Genomic DNA, 23,750 nt, shown 5'->3' with positions numbered 1-23,750 from the left:
GTTTTCAGAAGAGGCACTTTTAAAAGTAACCACCATTTCATATAAATTATTTTGCATTACATTGTCAGTACAGCAAAACACAGTTGCTAAAATCTACGTTGTTTTACCTCACACTAAGAATAACAATATTAGCACGGCATCCATATTGTAATTTTATTTTAGTTTGAAATATGCAGGTTATTAATAAAAAGTTGCTGCTACTTCCTGGAATCTACCCACTTCACAAGTTGCAGTTCAAACCCAAGGGAAATCAGTAATTTTGTTAATAAAGACAATAATCATGGCTTGTCAAATACTGTAATGACACTTAATTCTAAAAGGGAAATCAAATCGTAATTCTATCCAAGTCTTTAGAAAAAGAAAACAATGTTAAGGCAGAAACTCATGTCAGACTTGTGAGCATACTGGCTCAAAAACTGCTGGAAAAGTCAATGTCTGAGGGCTCTATGCTTTCATTCCGCTCTAAATTCTAAGGGGTGGTTCTGTTGTCCAGTTTCCTAGGTTGAGAGGTGAAATACAACCCATTGCACCATATTAGTTATACTGAAAACAGACTATTCAAGAAATCTATCCAATTTCTTCTTAATGTTTTCAAAAGAGTCTTTTCCCATGTAGTCCATGTGTCCTTCCTCCCACTTTTGCCTTCCCTCTGGGTCATATGGCTCTGGTTCGGTACCAAGTGAGAGCTCAGATACAGAGGCGGCAAGATCCAGCTGTAAAATAAAAAATAAAAAAACTTCAATAAACCTTCTGCTTCAGTATGACATAACACATTTTAATACTGCAATGCTATCTTAAAACGTTACTACCAAACCAGACCCCTGTTGACCTGTATGTAATAATAATAATAATAATAATAATAATAATAATAATAATAATAATAATGTTTCCCTTCATCCACTAGAGAGCAGCCTCTAACCAGAAAGTAAACTGCTGGGCAAGATGAGACTTCACACTGTCATGCTGTAGTTATACTGTACAGTGGCCAGAAAATGCAGTATTTTTCTTACATTAACTGCATACCCACAACACATCTAGAATATGTTTTTCTAAAATGTTATTATTAACTATTGAATACTGAATAGTGCTACATTTAGCAATACTAAAAGAAACCAAACAGAAGACATTGAAAATACCTTGACGAAACATTGTCACTGAACTAAAGTTTCTTTTAGTATTTCTACATGTTTTACCATGAATCTGTAATGAAGATTCACTTCAGAATCTAAACTAACATAGATGCTGCAGCCCATTTGTTATTAGTGACGAATCTCTGGTGGTCAAAATACAGTACAATTAAAGCTCACAAATGAATTTAAAAAAAAAACAGCAGTATTTTCTTTATTTATATATGTCTCTTATTTTTTCCTAGAATAGGTAGACTCAATTTGTTTTTTATTTTTATAGACATGGTTATTGATTGTAAATAAAGTTTTTACAATAATTTAATAATTTACACACATTTTGAATTACATTTATTTTCATCAATTCATCTTCAGAATTGAAGGGAGAAGTTTCAAAAGCTGTCAAAGGAACAAATTAACAGACTTCTAATAAGTCTTATTTTCTCAAAAACACCATTTTGCATTGCCTTTCAAGTCATACAACACACTCACAGCTAATTGATACATACAGTGTTAGAATCAGATAAGATGATTAATGCCACATATTTATATTATATACCATTGTTCCCAAATATTAGTTTAACATGAAGCAAGATATGTTAATGTACCGGTTCCACACCAGGGCTTGGTTGTGGTGAAGGTATTTGGATCTCAGACTCTGGAACTCTGTCATCAAAACTGGGGGATTCCTCGATATTTATCAACTGCTGTCAAAAGCAACCATTTAACAAGAATGCTTAGGATTGTGTTTTCATGAGTTCCAGACACATTATAAACATGACACCAATTATAAAATACTCTATGCTGTAGGTACCCCGTGGTAGAATATTTTTTAAAACTGCCAAAAGTTTAATTATAATTACATATTTGATCTCTTACTTGTTTAGGAAATGGTGAACTTATTATTGCTGTTTCCTTCTTTCCTTCCTTCCATCCACTTGTGGGCAGCCTCTCCCGAGCCAGGCAGAGACAGCCAGCAATCTTATGTATGTGAAAGAGCATGGGCTCTGCTCATGGGGGTGCACGTGTGGGTGTGTGGGTGAGGGTGCACGTGTGGGTGTGTGGAGGCTTACATTGTAAGAGAGGATAAGAAGTGAAAGCCAGGGTGTGTGAAAGCATGAGTGAAAGCCTGTGTGATATAAGTTTATTGGTAACATTTATAGTGAGCCAGTCTTTTGTTTGTTTATTAGCTTTTTTAATTAAAAAAACCAAACCTTGTATGTATGTATATATATATATATATATATATATATATATATATATATATATATATATATATATATATATATAGTTGTGCCTGTCTAATGCAGTCTTCATATATATATATATATATATATATATATATATATATATATATGAAGTGCTAATCAGCACTTTCAATAAGATTGGATTCTACATTCATGTCCGTATTTTTCCAGCATCTGTGATACATTGTGATTTAGTGTATGTTATCTGTTGCCGTTCTCTTGAGTCTGCCTGGGAGCTGGGAGCTGTGAGTTGTGCCTTGCTCCTTGATTTTTGATACTATCATGTCCTGAATTGAGAAGCAGACTATAATGACCATTCAATTCATGATCATCATCACTGAAGAGAGCCAAAGAGGAAAACACTTCAGATCAATTGTTTGGGACAATTAGCATGTCAGACAATGAAGTACCCGGATACGTCAAGTCTGACAGGAAGTCCATGAAGGCCTCTGCATTAGCCCTATGAGGGAAAGCTTGTTCGACAGCAGACATTAGCCCTAGAAATCCCCTATATACTGCAGACTGACATTGATTCAAGATGAAGTTGAGGTATGATAGGAGTACTCTTGGTTAGGGGCAGTTCCATTTACTGGTTCAGTATTCAATAGGTGTATAATAAACTACTTTTATATTTTATTTAGCCCTAAGATTGAACAGGCCCCCATAAAAACACCACTATTAAAAAATTGTTATTAGTATTCCTGGGGGAGGTCTTGGGATGCCACTGGAGGTAAATAATTATAGGTATAATGCTGATATTACACTGTTACCAAGTACTGGTGGCAGCTTGCAAAGGAGGGAGAATCCACTTTCGAGTCTAAACTAGCATAACTGTTTGCAGTTCTTGACCTCTTCACCGCTGAAGATTCTCACTAAAATTACAGGTGACAGATAGCAGATTCTTAGAGAATTTTTCTGGCCACATTGGGGTATGAAAATGAATTGGCAGAGGGAGCCAGACAGTATGCCCCATGTCTTAACCATACCTTTGATTTTACATAGGCTCCAGATTAGATTTAGACATTTTTCTTCCTCCAAGATGTTTTCAGAATAACATGCAGGGAAGGAATATACGTAATCTAATTGAAATTAAATCTGAATTTACAATTTAATTTATTTAATATGTGTCTCCTGATTATTTTCCTAGAATATGCAGAGTCCAGGTTTAAAAATGTAAAGTTAAAATATTAATTCTGACCTAGAAAAACCTAACACATGGAAATATAAAAATGATAACAGTATGTACAGATTTTATATCACAATTAATGCAGAAATATGTTTTCAATTATGGTATATTCATTTCTAGCATTTCATTTTCAGAAATCATCCAGCACACCAACAGCTATTTGATAATACCGTACATGCGTTAGAAAAATTAGATGATTATTGATGCCAAAATGTATAATATATGTTATTAACCACACGTTAGTTTAAAATGAAGCAAGATAACTTTAATGTACCAGTTCTACATCAGGACTAGGTTGTGGTGAAGGCTCTGGAACTCTGTCATCTGATCTGGGGGATTCCTCGATATTTATCAACTGCTGAGTCAAAATCAAGCATTTAACATGAAGGCTTAGGAATGTTTTTAAAAAGCTCCAACACATACAATTCATAGTGTGTTAAAACAGGAGATCTTATTTTGTCCATTAATCGAGTTTTGTGCTGTAAAAACTAAACTATTTTTTAAAATGGGTAACAGACAAAACACTTCAAAAGCATTTTTCAATCAAAAAAAGGAGTGAAATGCAGATCTTGAATTAATTCACATCAATTACAAATACTAAAATGTTTCTGCAGATATGCAGCTACTGAATTACAGACATATTAACAAGATGTGTTATAATTATTTCAAGCGGTCTGGGGATTGGAATACTGTATTCAGGTATATTGTAATTAAGGGTCATAAGTCATGACAATGTTACTTTAAAGCAATGCAAGATTATTTCTATGTACCATTTCTTCTTTAAATACTTCGGCAGGTCTGGACGGTGGTTGCAGAAAAATCTCTGGCTCAGGAGGACTGGAATCTGAACTACGAGGTTCCTTTTTATGTACAAACTGTTGAATCAAAGTCAATCAATTACATTTTTGCAGAAAGGAGAACAAGTATATCCAAAGGCAGAAACAACCCTTAAATGTTGCGACTAAGCGTACAGCGTTTTCTCAATATTATATAATCAGTCATTAACTTATTGCGCAGGTAAGCACCAAGAAGAGGTGTTTTTTGTATGGAATATATCTTCACAGAATATATAAATAAATTAACAAATTCAAACAATATGGCTGGATTTACATGCACATGAAAATCGTCTCTACAGTCTTAGCCCTTAGTTTTGACTCTGTGACGTTGTCACGCAAAACAGCAAAAGAACGTCCTTTGGTCAGCGCGACTTTAAGGGCATGGTCAATCGTTTTCTCACAATAAAAATACCAATTTTTCTGACTTAATATCACGTAATCTCCAGCAGAAAGGCCGTACAAAACATAGAAATCCCCCCCAACACACACACACGAACACACACACACACTGTATATTTATGGACTACTTCAACACTAGAACCAGAAAACCTTTGGAGGAAGCCTTGGAGCCAGCCTGGGCTAGATTCTAAAAGGTCTGTACTTAAAATGTTTATTAACGGGGATAGAAATCTCCCCCAACACACACACACGAACACACATACACACTGCATATTTATGGACTACTTCAACACTAGAACCAGAAAACCTTTGGAGGAAACCTTGGAGCCAGCCTGGGCTAGATTCTAAAAGGTCTGTACTTAAAATGTTTATTAACGGGGACTCCCAAGTGGTGCATCCAGTAAAGGCACTCTGCGTGGACTGCAGTGTGCGCTCTATAGCCTGGAGAGTGCTGGTTCGGGTCCAGGCTATTCCACTGCCAGCTTTGGACGGGGGGTTCCCAGGGGGCCGTGGACGGGGAGTTCCCAGGGGGCGGCGCACAATTGGCCGAGCGGCGCCCGGGGTGGGGAGGGCTTAGGTCGGCCAGGGTGTCCTCGGCTCACCACGCACCAGCGACCCCTGTAGACTGCCCAGTAGACAGCCCAGAGCTGTGTGGTCCTCTGACGCTGTAGCTCTGAAGGTAGCTGCATGGCGGGCCTGCAGAGTGAAAAGAAGTGGACGGCTGACGGCACACATGTGCGCGTCTGCGTCTCTCCCAAGTCAGGGCGGGGGTTGCAGCGGTGGGCCATGCTTAAAAAGCATTGGGCATTTCAAATTGGGAGAAAATGGGATAAAAAAACATTTGGCGATTGTTGCTTGCATTTCCATCATATAAACCTGAATTGCCACAGCACTATTCATTTGCTTAAGATTGTATACCAGGTTTATATAATATATCAGCAGAACATTGTTTCCTACACTGCCTGTACAGTACATTCCTGTACAATTTTGTGAAAACAGATCAAATGCACCATTCTCTCTAAATGGGTTACACAGTGGACCATCAGAATTTTCCTTGCAATCCACTTGGTTGGACAAAATAACAAAATGTTAATGCAGCCCTTTTGTACCTGCTGCTGTAGACATTCCAATTTTACCATCAATAAACCTCACCATGTAACACAAGCCTATGGTACGGTACACAAGGTGTCAAATGTGCATCGCTCTACTTTCACCACATGACAGTACCTTAACATCAAGGTGAGTATGCCAAGGCATGCATGTAGTACCGAACCTTGTTATTTTTAACACCAGATATCACGTTTAAAAACAAACATTTGACAATGAAAATGTTTTTTTTTTCTCCTACCAGAAAGTTGTTCTCAGAAAAGATAATGTTAGCACCTCTGGAATTAAAGGGTTATGTGCATCTTTTTGCATTACGTTGTTTCCAAAATTAAAAGTTATAAAAATGTAAAATCCTTACAGTTTCCACTGCTGGCATCTCGTGTTTAGATGACTCTAGCTGTTGTGTAGATGACTTGTCTAAATCTGTAGAAGCAGGTTTTATGGTGACTTCAACATGTCCTACTTGATGCTAAAAAATAACAAGACATATGTGATATGGATTATAGTTTAAGTTTACTGTTCATAGGACACAACAGCACAATGCTTTTTATGTTTGACAGCAATGCAATTGTGCAGTTTGAGCATCCAGAACCTCTCCCAATCTGCACTAGATGACATTTATACAGGAAGAGTGACAGAAAACATTTTTCAGATTATTTCACAGTGCTTTATGGGGTTGACACAGCAAAGGTTCTGTGTGTGAAAGCAGCATTCAGTATGATTTAATAAACACTTTCAAATGTCAAACAGAATTTCCTGGTAAAGCACTTGAAATGAATAAAACATTTTTAAAACAAATTTGTAGGCATTGCCCCACAATTGCACTGATAATGAAAAGAACATTTCATTTACATGTTTTCTCTGTCTAACTAACCCAATGTATAAAAGTGGTCCCTACATAAACATGGTGGTTTATAGTAGCAATCCCTAATTGATATGCACTGCCTCACTTGAAGATCATTACCTTATGCTGCTGGAGCGCTCTGGATCCCCAGGTGTCGTTATGCTGCATCATTAAAGGAAGAATTTGGGTATTGTACACCTCCCACCATAGGTTCAAAAAATGGATGTGGTGATGTCCTGATGGAGATCCAAACTCTTGAAAAACACTCCTGGTCTGTGGGTTATACTTATAGTGCCAAGGCTTTACTGGACCAAGGAAATGCACTATTTTTGCTTCATGACCAAAACTAAAAATGATAAAGTGATGGAAAACATTATTAATACAAACATGGTCATTCTGTGCAATTGTTTTTGCATGGTGCACCATTTGAAAAAAATAATACAAATCTACATTGTTAGAAACTCCTCAGTGACAACACCTATTGAGGTTTGATCACTGTAGGCATGTGCATAACTGGGGCCTTCCATTTGTTGTGGACTACAGTATGTGGTCCAGGTGTTGATGTTCATTCCTCTATGCTGTGTAAACCTGAGAAACACAAGCCTTTGTTTCTCCAGCAAGTGAACATGATTACTAATAGATGTATCTTGGCTTGAACGTGCAAGTTTTTATACTATATACGGGACAAGATACATGATTAGAACACACTAGCCTTCTCTGCAGTTATGGGTACATACATGCAAACTATATCCTGGATTACTTTTTTGTCTTAGCAGTGTAATATGATTGTTGGACTCTGCAGCTTTAGTTTAGTTTGCTTTTCAGTAACCTTGGGGTAGTTAGCCAAGTGTGCTACTAACCATACAGAGAGAGCAGCTTTTTTTAATCTAGAAAGTACAGGATACAGAGGAAAAATCTAAACATAGTAGAACAACTAGGAAACAAATAAAATAGATAACAGTGGTTTACTATCCAACCTTGACTGTTTCGATTCTCTGGGTGAGGGCACTTAAAGAACAATCCATTCATATTTATCCAGAAATGTTAGGGAATTTATAATTTCTTGCAATGCGGAGAAAGAAGCATTATTTCTTATTTTGTTAAAATTGTCTACCTCCATCGAAAAAGTGAATTGAATTTGGCACTTAGTGGTAAATGAGGAACTGTACTGGCAAACATCTTCTTTAACTTCTTCTAACAGACTTCCTTTAAGAACACTGGCACATCATTACTGGCTATTGCAGACATGACAAAAAGTGCAGAAGGGTTAAATCAGCTAATTAACTTGATTAATTCAAGTGTGGAGCATGTGACATTTATTCAAAATAAAGTTGTGACCTTGAGAGGTCCAGAAAGCAAAGGATGCCAATAGAATACTAGGAGAACTTACGTGACATCACAAAAAGGAAAACAATAGGAACAGTGAATAATATACCTCATTAACTTCTATTCAGAAAAAATAACACCTACTGTATATAGTTCTACTAGCATTATCTGAATTAAATGCTAAATCATACAATACATAATATAATTATTGTATTATTTAACACAGAATTAAGAAAATCTAGACTTAAAATATTGAACAAATCACAGATGGGAAGCATACTTACTGCCTGAAAGCTGGTAGGTAGGTGTATGCAATACTGCTGCTCAGATTGTAGATGAAAGGTAAGTGTTTGTCAATATCCTTTACTGCCCAGTCATTGAAGAAAGAATTTAAGAGGCCCTGGTCTCCTCCTTAAATAAAAACAATTTCTATATAATATACTGTCTATAGTTTCTTCTTCAAGGACTCATATTTTCAATTTACTAAACAATTATCCCAGTGGTTACCACAGCATAAAGAACAAAGCGGCTGTATTTCTCTTGCTTTAGTTTTGGTGACTCTTGAATTGAGACTGAGATTGCCAGATGATTCTAAATAAAAAATATATAGCCTTGACCTTTGTATTTCTTTCAGCACAGTTCCTTACATATTGTAGTCAGTAAGCAGCTGGTGATTGTAAAAAACTAAAAACCACTTCCGTTCATATAAGCCAGCAATTTCCTGGCAAAAAAAAATATAAAATCTCATTATAATGCAGCATTGTTACACTGTGCATTCAGGGATTCTTGCAGACTTTGATGCTGTAAGCAAGGTAGTAACCTTTTGCTGTATTTAAACAGTAGGATTTTTGTGTTATAAAAGGCATTCTTGACTTACCATCAAAGCTGCCATGCTCCACTGCAAACTGAAATAATCTGTTGTATGTTTGCAAAGAAGGTCTGAATACAAATACCCCCGTGTTAAAGCAGTCTGGCCATCCAGGATCAGGGGCTGCTGAGATCTCTTCTCTATCAAACAATTCATCCACATTACACAGTACCTAGAGGAAAAATGTACGGACATTGAAGAACAGTGACAAAAGCACAACATTTACCTACGTGAAATAATAATCCCAGCAAAAACATATCCATGAGTATCTGAGCGAGCAGGGTCTCCATTCCAGCCCTTGACTCAACGCACTTTTACAGTATACATGGGGTTAGAATGCTGGGGTTAGAATGCTGGGGTTAGATTCCCTTCCCTAATAAAAACACGTGTAGAATGTGGCCAGGAGTTCATTGATTTATTGATTATCAATCAACCCTGGCCACATGGTATAAAAGAGGAGCTTGGAAAGCCAGCTTCTTTGTTCTCAACAAGCCGGAGGTAAAGGTCTATGGATCGGCTGTGAACCCTCATGACAGTGTTTTAACCAGGGTGAGCTAGTTGTTATCACTGTGTGTAGACCGGGATAACCGCAACTTTCAAGAATAGGAATTCATTTAGGGGATTTTAAGGGTGTGTTAGGGAAAAGGTTCCTGGAGCGGGACTTCCCTTATAGTGGGAGTAGAGCTCGGCCACTGTTTTGGCCAGCTTTGTAGCTATGTTTTTTCCGTCTGTTTGGTGTTGCATTTTTGTATTTGTTATTTCTGTTACACTTTCTTTGTGTACTTCTGCCTGTGTGCTATACCATTGTTGATATCGCCACATGGTCTCAACAAACTTATTACCATTGCTGGTACGGTAGCGGGGACCAAATGCAATTGTATTGCGATCTCTGTAAATATTGTAAATTGAAAAAAAAACTTAGACGCCTGTGTGCTGGCATGTGAACAGCAATCCCTGTCTCTCTCTCTCAATCTCCCACAGCGGATTTTGGAACAGGGCACAATATGACAACTGAACACTATGGTTCTTGGTATTTAATTTATACAATAAACATTGCACTAGACATTTCACAAAAAAATGAAAATGACAAAAATAAAACTTGTCTAAAACAGAAAGGCCATTGAGTTCATTCAGCCCAGACGACACTGCTGCATGTGGCTCCAGGCAGATTGCTGCCTAGCAACCTGAGCAGCTACTGTCTGTAAAAGTTAGCTCGGGGCAACTCTAGAGTGACATAATGAATAGGAGCATCCACTGACTTTTATCGGGGTGCACCATGCTGCTACCTGACTGGAAAGAATGAAGACACTAACATTGTACAGTGCTTTCAATAACTTTGAGTAACAGTTACACATTTTGACAAGTGTTTTTTTACCATTGCCCAAAAAGGTTATTTAGTTTTACTGACAGTTTATGATTGAGTGCTTAAGTTATGCATATTATATTTCAATAAATTAGTAATTTATGTTTTTTTTTTTTTCACTGGCTATATAAATCAGTGTTACTCAATTCTGGCCCTCAACATCTATTCCAGTCCAGGTCTTTATACCAAGCAGGTCCTAAATCAGTTAATTGCCTTTTCGCAGCTTCAATATTGTGGTTTGATGACAGGCAACATTTAGTTTATTCAATTATAACAAATTAAGAAAATAAGAAATGAGGTAAACCCTATCTAATTTGGTGTTGACTAATCAACTACTAGGCTTTAAGGTCAAGTGAGCCACTAGAGGCTGTTTCCATGTGGTGTGCCCAAGGAAAGGTATTGACTGCTAATTTGTGGCTTATATAACCTATAGTTTGGACATTTTATCTAGCAATGTAAATAGGATGAAAGTAAATCTACTGATCATCATTTTCTGGACTCAGAAACATTGTTTTCCCGGTAAATACTATTTACCTCTGTAAAAAATTCTCAGCTGAAAATTGGTCCATGACTCTTGATGTGATTTACTTTAAAATGACCTTTAGCTGTTTCTGACTCAAGTCTATCTTAATATTTAAACATTCTCAAGTGGGCCTGAGTAGGGATTAAACCCTATTCATATAACCATATTTTAAGACGAATCTATAACTATATTAATATAAGGCTTACTGTGAAACCAAAACAGCAACACAAAAAAAGATTCAAAATCATGTGAAAGCTATTTTTATTTGTCAAGCTGAATTGCCCTGTCTTCATAAATCAGGGCATAAGCAATGGCATGTTCAAAATTTGATAACTGGTTCTTCAGATATATGCAAAAATGTAAGGTGACATACAGACAAACAGACCCCCCCCCCCCCCCCCATATATCCCTTGAATCAGATAATGCCAATAACCTATGTAAGTGTGACATATAGACGGACAGATGTACGGAGAGACAGACCTGTTCATATAACCCCAGAATCAGACACTCTCAATAATCCATGCTAAATAATGTTAATGCTAAGTATCATGACAATTGGATGTGTGGTTCTCCATATAATTGGAAATATGTAAGTGTGCATACTGGTATTTACATTATTTAACATATTGAGAATATCAGATGGTGGAGAATATAGGGAAATGTCCATGTACGCATCCATGTCTATGTCACACTTACATGTCTGCACATATCTGGAGAATTGTTAATAAATTGTGGCTGTACATGTATTTGTACTATTGTACTATTCTGTAATACTGTTGATATATCATGGTCATCAGCGTTTCCATCATACTGATTACTGATAGCTCTTGTTTTGAATTTACAGCTGTGGGGGGGGGGGGGGGAGTGGTGTATGTTGCTGATATTGTCGTTGATATTTAACAAATTCAGTCCACTCACCAGGGTGTCGGCATCCAGAAAGACACATTTGGTGTACTTGATTAGCGCCCAGCAATGGAGTTTGGTGAAGGTTATCCCAAGCTCTGGACGCTTCATCAGGGCCAAGTGTGCAGCGTCTCTGCTGTCTATCTCCTTCACCTCAATGACCTCATCAAACACGCACCTGAGGACCACCCTGAAGATATACAGAGGAGAGAGAAAGCAGACAATGAAATGTAGTGCAATACAGTATTGACTACTCAAACACACCACATTCCACTGCTTTATCTTCAACGCAGATTTACTCTCAGCAATATAACTGCATAGATCATATATCTAGGCAGGTTGCAAAACATCAACCAAGAAACCATAACACAACATCTTCAATGATTAGATGAGACAGTTCATTTATCTACTTAACGTACAAAGTCTTTCACATATCTCCCTTTCGACACTGGATCATTTCCTCTAGCAAAATTTGTTCTGATCGAATAAACAGTTGATTAAAAAAAGTCAAGAAATCTGAAAATCTGAGTTATAATCTTGCCCAAGCAGGTGTGACAAAAAGTATATTTTTCTGATGACTTTCTAGGGTTTCGGTGTAATGTGGAATTTAAATTTACCAAGTCACAAGAACCTGCTTTTTTTCAAATGTGATGCTTGTGAATTTACAGTAGTGCCCATGAAAGGGGAGAGCTTCCTTTCACAGCTCTATGAGTATACCTCAACCCTGACATGAAAATGCCATTCAGTCCTGGGCCTCTCATAAACAGAACATTTTGTGCCTGGGATTATTCTGAATTGTCTGGCTTTTTTTGTAATGTGAACTCATGTTCACTGGGAGAAAAGCTGAGACCACCAAAATCATTTTACTTGTGACCCGAGGCAGATTCAAACCCAAACCTCCGGAGGAGAAAGTGCAAGGTCCTAAATAAAAACAGTCAACAGTCTGGTGAGTGAAATGTAACCAGCACCATGGCAACTGAAAAGGCCATCTTCCAAGCTAAAATCTATCTGTTAGAGCAGAGGGTAATGGAGTGATTAAAGCAGACAGTTAGTCTTCCACAAGAGGCAAAAGAATGAACACTTTGTTTCTTTATTATAAATTGTTGAGCACATGCTTGCCACCTTAACAAATAAATTCACTGAACGTCCTGGCCTTCACAGAGCCTGAACCTGAAACATGAATGGAATCATATTAGCAATCCCTAGCAAACTGCTGGAAGATTTGTTCTCCTAGGGAAATAATTGAGTAATTAACCCCAGATTGACAAATTGAAGGACTTCTCCAGTATGCACTGTATTCAGGACTGGTATACTCATTTGGATGGTAGGCTGTAGGAATAGTTTGTGTAGTAAGCTGTTTCAGAACTGATACAAGTGCTACTAGAGGTGCTGATAAAATGTTATGTGTATTAAAATAAAAGCATGAGACCAACATTTTGTTTGTTTTCTGTCAGCCAAAAATAAATTGAAATGCATTTGACTCTTCATCATTGAAATATGACTAGATCTTCCCTTGTGTTTCCATTTCATACTCCCCCTCCAGTACCACTTGTATCAGTTCTGAAATAGCTTACTATACACACTATTCCGACAGCCTACTTAGAGAATAGTAATATGGGTGGAATTATGGAAATTCTACTGATGATTAAGGTGCTATTACTACTACAGATGCGAAATTAAGGCTGCATTCACACTGGGTCCGTTTCAAACAGACTCGGTCTGGTTCGTAACGTTTGAAACAATGTATCAGTGTGCTTGCTGTTCACACTTATCTGCGAGCAAAGGGACCGAGTTCGTTTGGAACGCGAACTAAAGTTTGTTTTTTTGGTCCTTTTCCCTTTTTATTTCAGGACCGAGTACATTTGTGTTCACAATGCATTTTTCATGTGTACTCAGCTTGTTTATATGGTGTGTGAACCGGATGTTTACAATATCTGCAAGGTATATTGCTCTGGTTTTTAATATAGCATGTTTTAGATAATTACATGTTGCTGTGGAAGAAAGCACTGGGGGAGCACTTTGCTAATTTAATTCATGCATGTATTGAATGCCTATGTAACAAAGGGGCTGGCGTGGGGCGAAGCGCGGAGGAGCCCGCCCTGCTACCAAAAGATAACACACATACTACCTATTGTATTAATTGACTTATTTCATCACTACTTTCACAGTTAACGGCAGGTAATAATTGCAGTCCTGACTATGCCACCCTCTTTAGTTTTTATATAGAGGTGAGAGAACCCCTAGATTGTTTTCATTAATTTCCACCCCAACTATAAAGGCAAACCAGAATAAAGTACTTCATCGAGCAAAGGTTCTTTTATTTGGAAGAGCAGATGGACACTCACCACACACACAGAAAGGAGTTTACCACACCCAAAGGTTTGTTTAAAATGAAACAATTTATTGTTGTCACAGTACCATCCTATTTAAAAAATAAGCCAGTTCTAACAGCCAAAGTTTCTCAGCAATTGTACACAGAAAGGCGGATATATGAACAGGTCATGATTAGCAGCCTTAAACACTTCCAACAGGTATCAACAATTAACAAATAGTATTTCAACAGATATCAATCATCAATAGCATTTCAATAGATAGCAATAATCATTAACACCACATAGTATTTCAAATAAGTAGCAGCAGTCGCTACCAATACAGTAGCAGTCTCTTGAAAATTAGTACACTGAAGAAAAAGCACCAATCACTACCCACCACAATGGCTAGGGTTCTGATATCCTGAGGGGACACACCAGTACTTATAGCCGGGATGGTCCTAGGCAGCCAAGCACAGCACCACCAGTTCCCTCTTACCTGAATGGCGCCATTTCACTGAGTAAGCTTTTTGCCTACATGACCAGCCAATCACCACCAAACCCTCTATTGTACAGAAGATGGTACACTGAAAAGCTCCTGCTCCCCTACAGGTAGCAGCACTCAGTACACACCTCAGGACACCAGGAATACAATTTAGACCAATTAACCTCCCTCCTGAATCAATTAAACAGTCCTCAACCAGGCTGGGACCGTGATCATCTTGTCAATTTACATACAACATTCATTTAAAAATCACAAACCTAAAACTAGTAAAATAAAATACAAAAAAGGACTACACAAAACATAGAGCACTCTGAAAACTAGTATGTTTAGTTCAGTTTCATTCTTATCATAGTTTTCAAGTCGATTGTATGTCATTCAACTACCTCCAGTTTTGTTTAACACATTCTAAGTTCCTCTACATTATTCATTAGATAACATGCAAACCTCAGTTTCACCGTACAAAGCAGAATAATCATACTCGCTTTAAAATATATCGTTTGTGCACCATTACAGTTTCAAATCATTTTCTTTAACACAAGACCTTTATAGCTCCTAATGTTTATACTCATAATGTACAGAGTTACATACAATATCCCTTTGCTCACGTAACAGGGTAATACTGAATGTGCTTTCTCGCCATCGGTGACACATGGTCTGCAACCTGTTAGATTTACAAAACAAAACTAGAAGAAGACAAAAGACCGAAGGTAGCTCATATCGCACACAAACAGAAAGACGAACAAACAAAAAAACACCTGCGAATACAAAGCACAAGATTGCTTTTCTTTCTGCCCTCTACGTTTTCTCTCCGTTCTGGTTTGTTGGTTTTAAGAAAGCTGCAAGTGGAAATTGATTCAATCAACACTTCTGATGCCATCTTCTAGTCAAATCACTAGAAACCGACTCACGCTGTGAAATTCAGCAGGATCATTCACTCAAGGCACGTGCAGGGGTAGGAACATTAAACAAATTAAACTGACAAACCATATTGTGAACGTGCAAATAAAAATACATTAAAATGTGTTAAACCTACATTAGGAGAATAATGAAGTTTACACATTTCTGCACGGTTCTCCTACTGTTGGCATTACTGTGTGGTCCAGTGGTTAAAGAAAAGGGCTTGTAACCAAGAGGTCCCCGGTTCAAATCCTACCCCACAGACTCATTATGTGACCCTGAGTAAGTGACTCTGCAGATGATGCATAGTTCACACACCCTAGTCTCTGTAAGTCGCCTTGGATAAAGGCGTCTGCTAAATAAACAAATAATAATTTAAGAAAATACTGAATATATTTTACTATTTTTGTGAGTTTTGTCCAGTTCGGCTTGAATTTTTCTGTCAGTGCTTCAGACTTTTTTCCAGTGAAAAACTGGGATGTTTTTTTTTTGTTCAATTCATTGACCCCGTAGCAACTCTGAAGCCATTAAAATAACAGAATATAATAACACAATAATAGTTTAAAAATTAAACATCGGGTGATTTTATTGCAGCTCAGAACAACTCGCTGTTTTCTTTATATTGTCATCTAGTCAACACGTGTTAAATGTACAAAAAGACAGATTTAAAAAATAGATCAGCTATTACCATTTAAACATATGGTATACACATAATCAGAATGATTTGAACAAAATCCATATAATTGTTTATTTTATTTCTGAATGGCGCAAACACACCCTAATACATTACTCTGCTATTAACTTGTAGAGCACACTGATGCAGTTTTATACTTCATGAAGAAATAAAAAAAGACAATGGCAAAACCAGGACGATCAACAATTTTAAGCCGCATCCACACTGGATGCGAGCGAATCATTTAGAAGTCACTGCAGTCAAATGGGTATCCACACCAGCAGCAAGCAAAGCGAGCATCGTCACTTTGAGAAAATTTCATCGAGCTAAAATAGAACCTGTTTCTTTTTTTTTCGTCGCGCAACTGGAATGAAACTGACCAATCAGAAGCGAGGTTAACACCCTTGATACATATCAAACACACGCCTCAAAACAAGTTAATTGTGGACGATGAAAAGTTATGAGGTGCAGTAGTATCCATTATTATATGACTGCAAAAATGAACGACTACAAAGACATCCAGAAGACAGAAAATGCCTGGGTGGCTTGCGGGTGGTGCATTTAGCAGCACCAAGACTTTTTCTTTCCGATGATGCAAGTTGCATTAAAATAGTTTTATTAATAAGCAAAAATAAACCAGAGCATACATGCAGTCTACATATTCAGCATTTAAATGTGTGCACTTTTGCTGGCTTTTAAAAATGACGCAAAAAAGGTCCCACATTCACACAACTTGTGACCTAATTTTAAGCTATGGCTTTTATGATAAATAATATTTTGCTCACTAAATTATTCTGTGGCACAAATCTGTGACAAGAAGAAAGTCTTTACATACGCATAAAGCAAAGTTTTGTGGAGATTCACCAAAGAAACAAAAATATTATCGAAGTCCTACTATTCTATATGTTGTAAAACAAAGCCAGCAACACGTATATATTCTATGTGACACATCCCAACATTACCAAGCGCATACATAGTTTTGAAGATTATGAGCCATATTTATAAAGCATTTTCTGTCAAGTTCACCAGAATGTTTTAAAAGGAAAAACTAAATACAAGTAAATAATCCAGTGTGGATGCAACTTTACTGTTTCTGACCGGGACAACAAAGTAAGGCTGAAACTGTCACTATCCCAGTTTTCACAGGATGTCTGGTAACCCTCATGTAGTTCCTAAAGACAGACATTTTTGTTTTTTTGCTCTACTTGTTTCCTCAGAATATGAACTAAGCTACGTGTAAAATGTTTACTTCTGAGTCAGATTACCTTGTATACAGATTACCTTGTTTCCTATGTGCAAAAGGACCAAGTCCAGCAGTTGTTCACATTGAGGTTTAGCAAGCGAACCAGACTCTTTAGGTGGTACAGTTTGTTTCCCAAGCAGACTTTGCTGTTAACACTTCACACCAAACATACCGAACCGTACCGTGTGAGGACCAAGCCCCTTAAACGGAACCAGTGTGAACGCAGCCTAAGATCGAAAGCCTTCAGAGCTCTGATAGATGTCTCACTTCACAGACCCTGATTAGCGCTAATTTTGGACTACAGTACCTAGACAGTACTACAGTATCTACTAATAATCTGGATGTGTGAAACCAGTCACGTTATTGTTTTTTTTTTTTTGTTTTTTTTTTTAATTTAGTCTTTGCCAATTAGTTTTTATTATTTTCTCCCCAATTTGAAATGCACAATTATTTTTTAGGCTCAGCTCACCGCTACCACCCCTGCGCTGACTCGGGAGGGGCGAAGATGAACACATGCTGTCCTCCGAAGCGTGTGCCGTCAGCCGCCCGCTTCTTTACACACTGCGAACTCACCGTGCAGCCGCCTCAGAGCTACAGCGTCGGAGGACAATGCAGCTCTGGGCAGCTTACAGGCAAGCCCGCAGGCGCCCGGCCAGACTACAAGGGTCGCTGGTGCGCGGTGAGCCGAGGACACCCTGGCCGACCTAACCCTCCCTCCCCCGGGCGACGCTCGGCCAATTGAGCGCCGCCCCCTGGAAGCTCCCGTCCACGGTCGGCTGGAATAGCCTGGACTCGAACTCGCGACATCCAGGCTATACAGCGCATCCTGCACTCTAGCGAGTGCTTTTACTGGATGCGCCACTCGGGAGCCCCCACGTTATTGTTTTTAACATCAAGTTTTATTAGATATCTCAAGGAATGAATTCTAGTGAGACAAAAATAATCAGCATTGTATGGATATCAGTTGTCTGCTGTAGTTGGATTTGATGTTTAAAGAAAGATGCGTTAAGTGCATGACACAAAATAGATTTTTAAATAAAATACATTTGTTGGTGTCATGTGAAGAGCCCCAGAGAGAAGGCAAGTGACATTAAAGTTAGACACTGCATTTACAGCCATTAACAGCAGTGAAATATGACACGTGCCGGGAGACCTACTGGATTCGTCTCTTTGCTACACTGAAGGCCAATTCTAAAAATAAACGGTTGAAAAAAACTGTTGAGCAAGACCCTTCTTTCTCCCTGTCTGACCAAGAAAGGTACACATTTATAATGTGGCACACATGAAACCTAACACACATCATTGATGACTTTAAAATACAGACAATGCTTTAAGTAGATAAAGCTATGAAGATCGTGTTTTTGCATTTGGATTGGGAGCAACCCTTTTAAACTCTTAGGGCTTTTATGGTGTGGACATTTGATATTGAAATATGCACAGTGAATTATAGCACTATGCCCTACAGACTAACTGTGGAATGCACACTGTAAAATGTAGTATGGTCTGTTCAAATGCAGTATATAATTGAGAAAAAACTTGTTGTCGCTGTTCTGGGATCTTTACGTCATTTTTCATGCCTCCTGTACATTACAGTCATGCCAGCCTATGTTTAGCTCTTGGGAGAAGTAAAACTGCTGTTATAAATAAAAGTATGACTTCTACACTGTCAGAATACTGTGAAGTGAGGGGCAGGGTTATTAGTTGGAAGGGAAGTAACAACAGAGCCCGGACAGACAATCCTTGCTACGTCTTTTCAGGTTATTTAGTAGGCAGGAAGTCAGAGATCAAATCCTATGGCTGCAAAGGAAAAATGTCAGCCAGCAGGCTAAAAGAGTAACTCAATGCAAGAAATATTTATATAATAAGGGGTCATGACATACACCCTGTCCAGGTTTCAGCAAACAAGTAGATTGGCATCTTAAACCAGATGTCATATTTGTTTGGTTTCCATCCCTTGCTGTAGTTTACAGAATTTCTGAATTGATCTTACCTCATGAAGCTGGAGACCTGGGGTGTTGTTAAAATGACCAGCTGTCGGGAGGTCCTGTGGTGTCGGAGTGAATGGCCAAGAACCAGGGCTCCCTGAAAGTACACATCACTGGTTGCAAGAGTCACAAACGCTTGATCTGTAACTGCAAACACAAACACCAGGATGATTAAGCTGCATCCCTAACAAAAGTTGACCATAGTCCATTTGCATAATAATTTTGCAGTTTATTATGCTTTTATCATGCTTATATTATGTTTTTACCTTGCTTTGCCATGATTTGTTTTTTATAATGCTTTACTATCCAGTACTTTGGAGTCTTTTACTTTGCTTTATTATATTTTACTGTTTTTGCTTTAGATAACATCTACTAGTGAGGTAATGACAGCTCTACTCATAACATGATTGGCTGAGGAAATCCATGAGGATTTAATTGAGATGATTGTATAACATTGTGGCAAAGTGATTAACAGTGTGCAGGTGCAGGTGATCAATAAACAGACAGACAATTATAATCCAGGTGCACTGTTGTTTAATGGTTTGTAATCCGATTGCCTGATGGCGCAACAGTAAATAATAAACAATGTTAACAGGCAATACAGCGGCGTGTGTTGCTCTGTTTAAATCCACGGTTGGTTCCCAAATAATAAACAGCCCCGTTCTTATTCACCCACATGTAACAAACACAAACACAAGCCCACAGTGAGTGCTTGAGTGTTCGTAGTGAATATACAGTCCTTAATGAAACAAAGTGCAGTGATGTTGTTCGGGTTGGTGCTGGCTTTTGGCTACAGCTCCGGATTGTCTTAGCTGTCTAAACAATGACAAACAGTATTTTTAGACAAGACAAAACAAACAAAACACTCACGATATATTTCAAAACACTGGTCCTTCCGGGTCGTTCCGTAACCATAACTGAAGGAACAGATTACTTCGCTTTGTCCCCAACTTATACCGTCACTCATGACCCCTTGGTAACCGATTGCAACCGCTCCTCCAATCCGCGGCTGCCACATCATTTCCATTCCGGGTCGATGAGTTAATGTACCGAAGCTCCGCCCCGATTTCCTTTTAACCCTCGGAACGAAGTGTCAGGCCAAACAGTCCAGGGTACTCTGTTCCCGTTACTTAGCGCCCTCACAGGTCGGGAGGGAGATTTACTACCAAGAATCATTGTCTTTCTGTCACAACCATCCTTCTCAAATATGTTGTAAAACTATATTTTTTCAATGCACAGGGCATTACACTTTTAAATTGTCCCTTTAAAGGCACTGGCATAAACACATGCACAATTAATCTAGAAAAAAAGCTGGTGTCGTAGGGGTTTAGTTGATTTATGCCATTAATTGTGTCTTATTTTGTGGACTTACAGAAAACTAAGTAAAATGTATGATAGTATGAATTTCTAATCATTTTTTTTTTTGTCAGCTGAAATTGATGACATATTTTTTCTGCTCTTGTCATTGAATGCCTGGGTATTTTTGGGAAAGTTGGACGGCTGGGCAAGAGTTAACTTCCATATAACTTCCATATAGAATCAGGTACAGTTAAAGAAAGCTCTACAAAACTACTGTATATTATAAAACAATGTGATTGAGATTTACACTATAACAACTTCTTGCCAGTTTTACAATTTGGGTCTCCTGGTCTGTTAAGCTTTGACTGAAGTTTATTGAAAAACAAAGGAAAACAGGGGGCCACATAAAATTAAAAACATGTTTTCTCCACTTGTTCACAGATGGCTTGAAAGCATAATCATCTTATATATAACCTTTAAGATTTGCAATAGAAATTCCACAGTGGCTGTCGACATGCCAATGCCTTAAACTAATTACATTTATGATGATGGCGTTCTTAAGGAACAGACTCATGGAAAATGCAATTAGCATATTTATTCAAACTCTGGATATCAGGAGTAACATATGTTTGTGTCCCAGCCAGGTTCTTACACACTCATTATTAATATATATGAATTGACAGTGCACATGTACAGTAGGTTGAGCAAGTGAGAGTAGGTTGAGAGTTTAATAACTGGCTGTATATACAAGCCTGGCCCTTTTGTAGAATGCCTAAGCTTGTTTGCAGAGTAAATTTGATGGACCATGACTACAGGTATGGCCAAAAGTTTTGCATCACGAATTTTAGGACTGAACAAAAAAAACGATATGAACATAATTTAGATCTTGTATTTAACATCATCTAATCAAAGAAACTACAAAATAATTTCGCAAAAGTCTACCTGGAGTCATAATACTACTACAGTACTTCATGTTAGATTTCAAAATGTCACATTTTTCAGTTGTCAGTTTTTTGTTAAGGATATGAAAAACGACAAAGCATTAGGCAATTCAATAGTAACGTAACATTATTCAGCAGCTTTCACTTGACTTGAAGCTAAATGAATTAATTCTATAGGGTGATGTAAAACATTTGGCCATAGCTGTACAGTCACCCCATGACAGTAAGGGCTTCTATGAAGAAGGGACTGATAATTGTGCCATATGGTGTGGTTTTGTGATGTGGGCAATGATGAGATCACCAAACTCATTTCACTTGTAATCTGAGCTTGATTCTGGTGAATTAGTATGCTGTGGCACCTAGCCCCAGTTGTGATTGGCAGTATTTCATTCTTCAAAACCTGTTTTGAAGAAAAATACAATTTTTTTCCCCTGGCACTATAGCACATTGTAACATAAGTCTGACAAAATGATGTGTATGTTATCCTGCTGTTTATGAGACTGTACATTCAAACTATAATTAAAGGCAAATTAAGGATTTAAATTACTTACCAGTGTCGTGTTATTTTCAGGTGCTTGCGCATGCCTAAACAACTTCCGCTAAGAAAGCAGGGAAGGCCCATTCAAATCTGGTACATTATGCTGTTTTTGGTCTTTTACATCTTTTTTTTTTTATTTAATTTATCATATTTGCCAGTCTTTGACATTGTTGTTAATGTAATTTATCATATTTTTCCACCATTAAGAAAATAGTATGTGAATATTTATCATATGCAATACATTGGGTCTTGTACATTTGTTTACTTGTGAAACTTTGCTGTGGACTTCTCATTTTGTCTTTTTTTTTTCTTTTTAGAGAAATTGATTGTATGTTTCCAGTTTAAGTTTGCAAAAAAAAATGTATAATGTTAAATGTACCTCTGTTTGAGAATAGGAAAACACCCATCAGGTCGCAGTTGATTGCACCTGTACCAAAATCTGACAGCATACCACTTTCAATGTGACAACGTATAACTTTCTGACATTACACGGGTCAAGTTTTGGTACATTTCACTACACTACACTATGGATTCATTTATACAGTAACCTGATCATTTTTTTAAAAAAATGGATATAAGTGAAGAAAAAAAAAAAAAAAACACGAAAGTTCGGAAATACAAACTTTTCTTCATTAAACGTTTCCTGTGATTAAATTCTCGACCCACTCAAAAAAAAAAAAAAAAAAAAAAAAACATAAGGGAACACCTCACTGTGTGTGTGTTCTCTCGATTCTAACAAACTAAAACAGCACTAGTAATTACTGACGTTGAACTAAAAAAAAATCAAATAAAAAATAAAAGACAAGTAGATCACAGCGCGTGTCGAGCAACAATAATGCAGCGTCATGTGTGTGCCCTATACAGAGCACCACAAAAGCTATCCAAGGCTAGGCTTTTCATAAAGCATACGTTTTTTTTTTTTATCAGTTACACAGTAAAGTAATGTTTCCCTGTAGCTAACGTGGTGCAGAATAGAAATAAAGTACCCGGTTCACTGTTTGTATTTGAACCTAACGGTTTCCATGCTAGAGAAGTAGAGCAAATAAAGAAACACCTACCTGGCATAATAAAATATGGAGATTTAGACGTATCTATTGATAATGATAATATCCTCCTTAGGTCCACACGGTGTATTGTATATCCTCCTGTCAGGCCCAAAGAACAGAAAAAGGCCAGACTAGATAATCTCTTGTAAAGACAAACAGGTGTCAAGCAAAACGTTTTCCCTTTAGCCGCAAACCACACAACAAGGACATTATAATATTTATTTTTCCTTACACGAGTCCCAATTCCTAATGCAATGAAGACGTCTGTTTAATTAGATATTTTACTATACACTTCGAGTTGAAAATCTGGTTCTATGTCGGCTGTGAGGGCTAGTTAAATACTGTACTAAGCCTGTACTGTAACGTACCAGGTGATTGTTCACTGTCGTAGATATTCAAGATTCAAAAGACACGATAAAACTATGACCTACAGTACAGTGCAATCCTAGAAACCCTAAAGCTTTCAATCTGTCCTTGCCTTTGTGTTTATAACCTTTGAGTTTTGAAGGTAAACATCAATAACTCTCTCAATTATTATAGGCTGTCAAACGCGAACACACCCCACCCACCTCTTGCAGCTTTTCGTCG

General features: G+C 37.7%; 1 protein-coding gene across 5 annotated transcripts; it reads right to left on the bottom strand.

The window, feature by feature from the left end:
- Positions 1-132: 132 nt before the first annotated feature.
- On the bottom strand, positions 133-23,750 carry LOC117405901 (glycogenin-1-like). Of its 5 annotated transcripts, none has more exons than XM_034009393.3 (11): positions 23,175-23,750; positions 19,344-19,485; positions 11,742-11,916; positions 8,947-9,109; positions 8,354-8,480; positions 6,864-7,089; positions 6,258-6,368; positions 4,328-4,432; positions 3,832-3,915; positions 1,733-1,831; positions 133-713 (listed from the first exon to the last, which is right to left on the bottom strand). In XM_034009393.3, the coding sequence occupies exons 1-11, from the start codon at positions 23,179-23,181 to the stop codon at positions 555-557; spliced, it is 1,398 nt and encodes a 465-aa protein (XP_033865284.2). In that variant the 5' UTR covers positions 23,182-23,750; the 3' UTR covers positions 133-554. The 5 variants fall into 5 exon arrangements, with proteins under 5 accessions (XP_033865284.2, XP_033865285.2, XP_033865286.2 ...); XM_034009394.3 differs by having other exon boundaries at positions 3,832-3,912; positions 23,175-23,749; XM_034009395.3 differs by lacking the exon at positions 1,733-1,831 and having other exon boundaries at positions 23,175-23,749.

Source organism: Acipenser ruthenus, chromosome 9 (assembly GCF_902713425.1).
Source record: "Acipenser ruthenus chromosome 9, fAciRut3.2 maternal haplotype, whole genome shotgun sequence".
Classification (NCBI taxonomy): domain Eukaryota; kingdom Metazoa; phylum Chordata; class Actinopteri; order Acipenseriformes; family Acipenseridae; genus Acipenser; species Acipenser ruthenus.
Note: the sequence above shows the minus strand (reverse complement) of the source record. Positions and strands in the feature narration are given on the sequence as shown.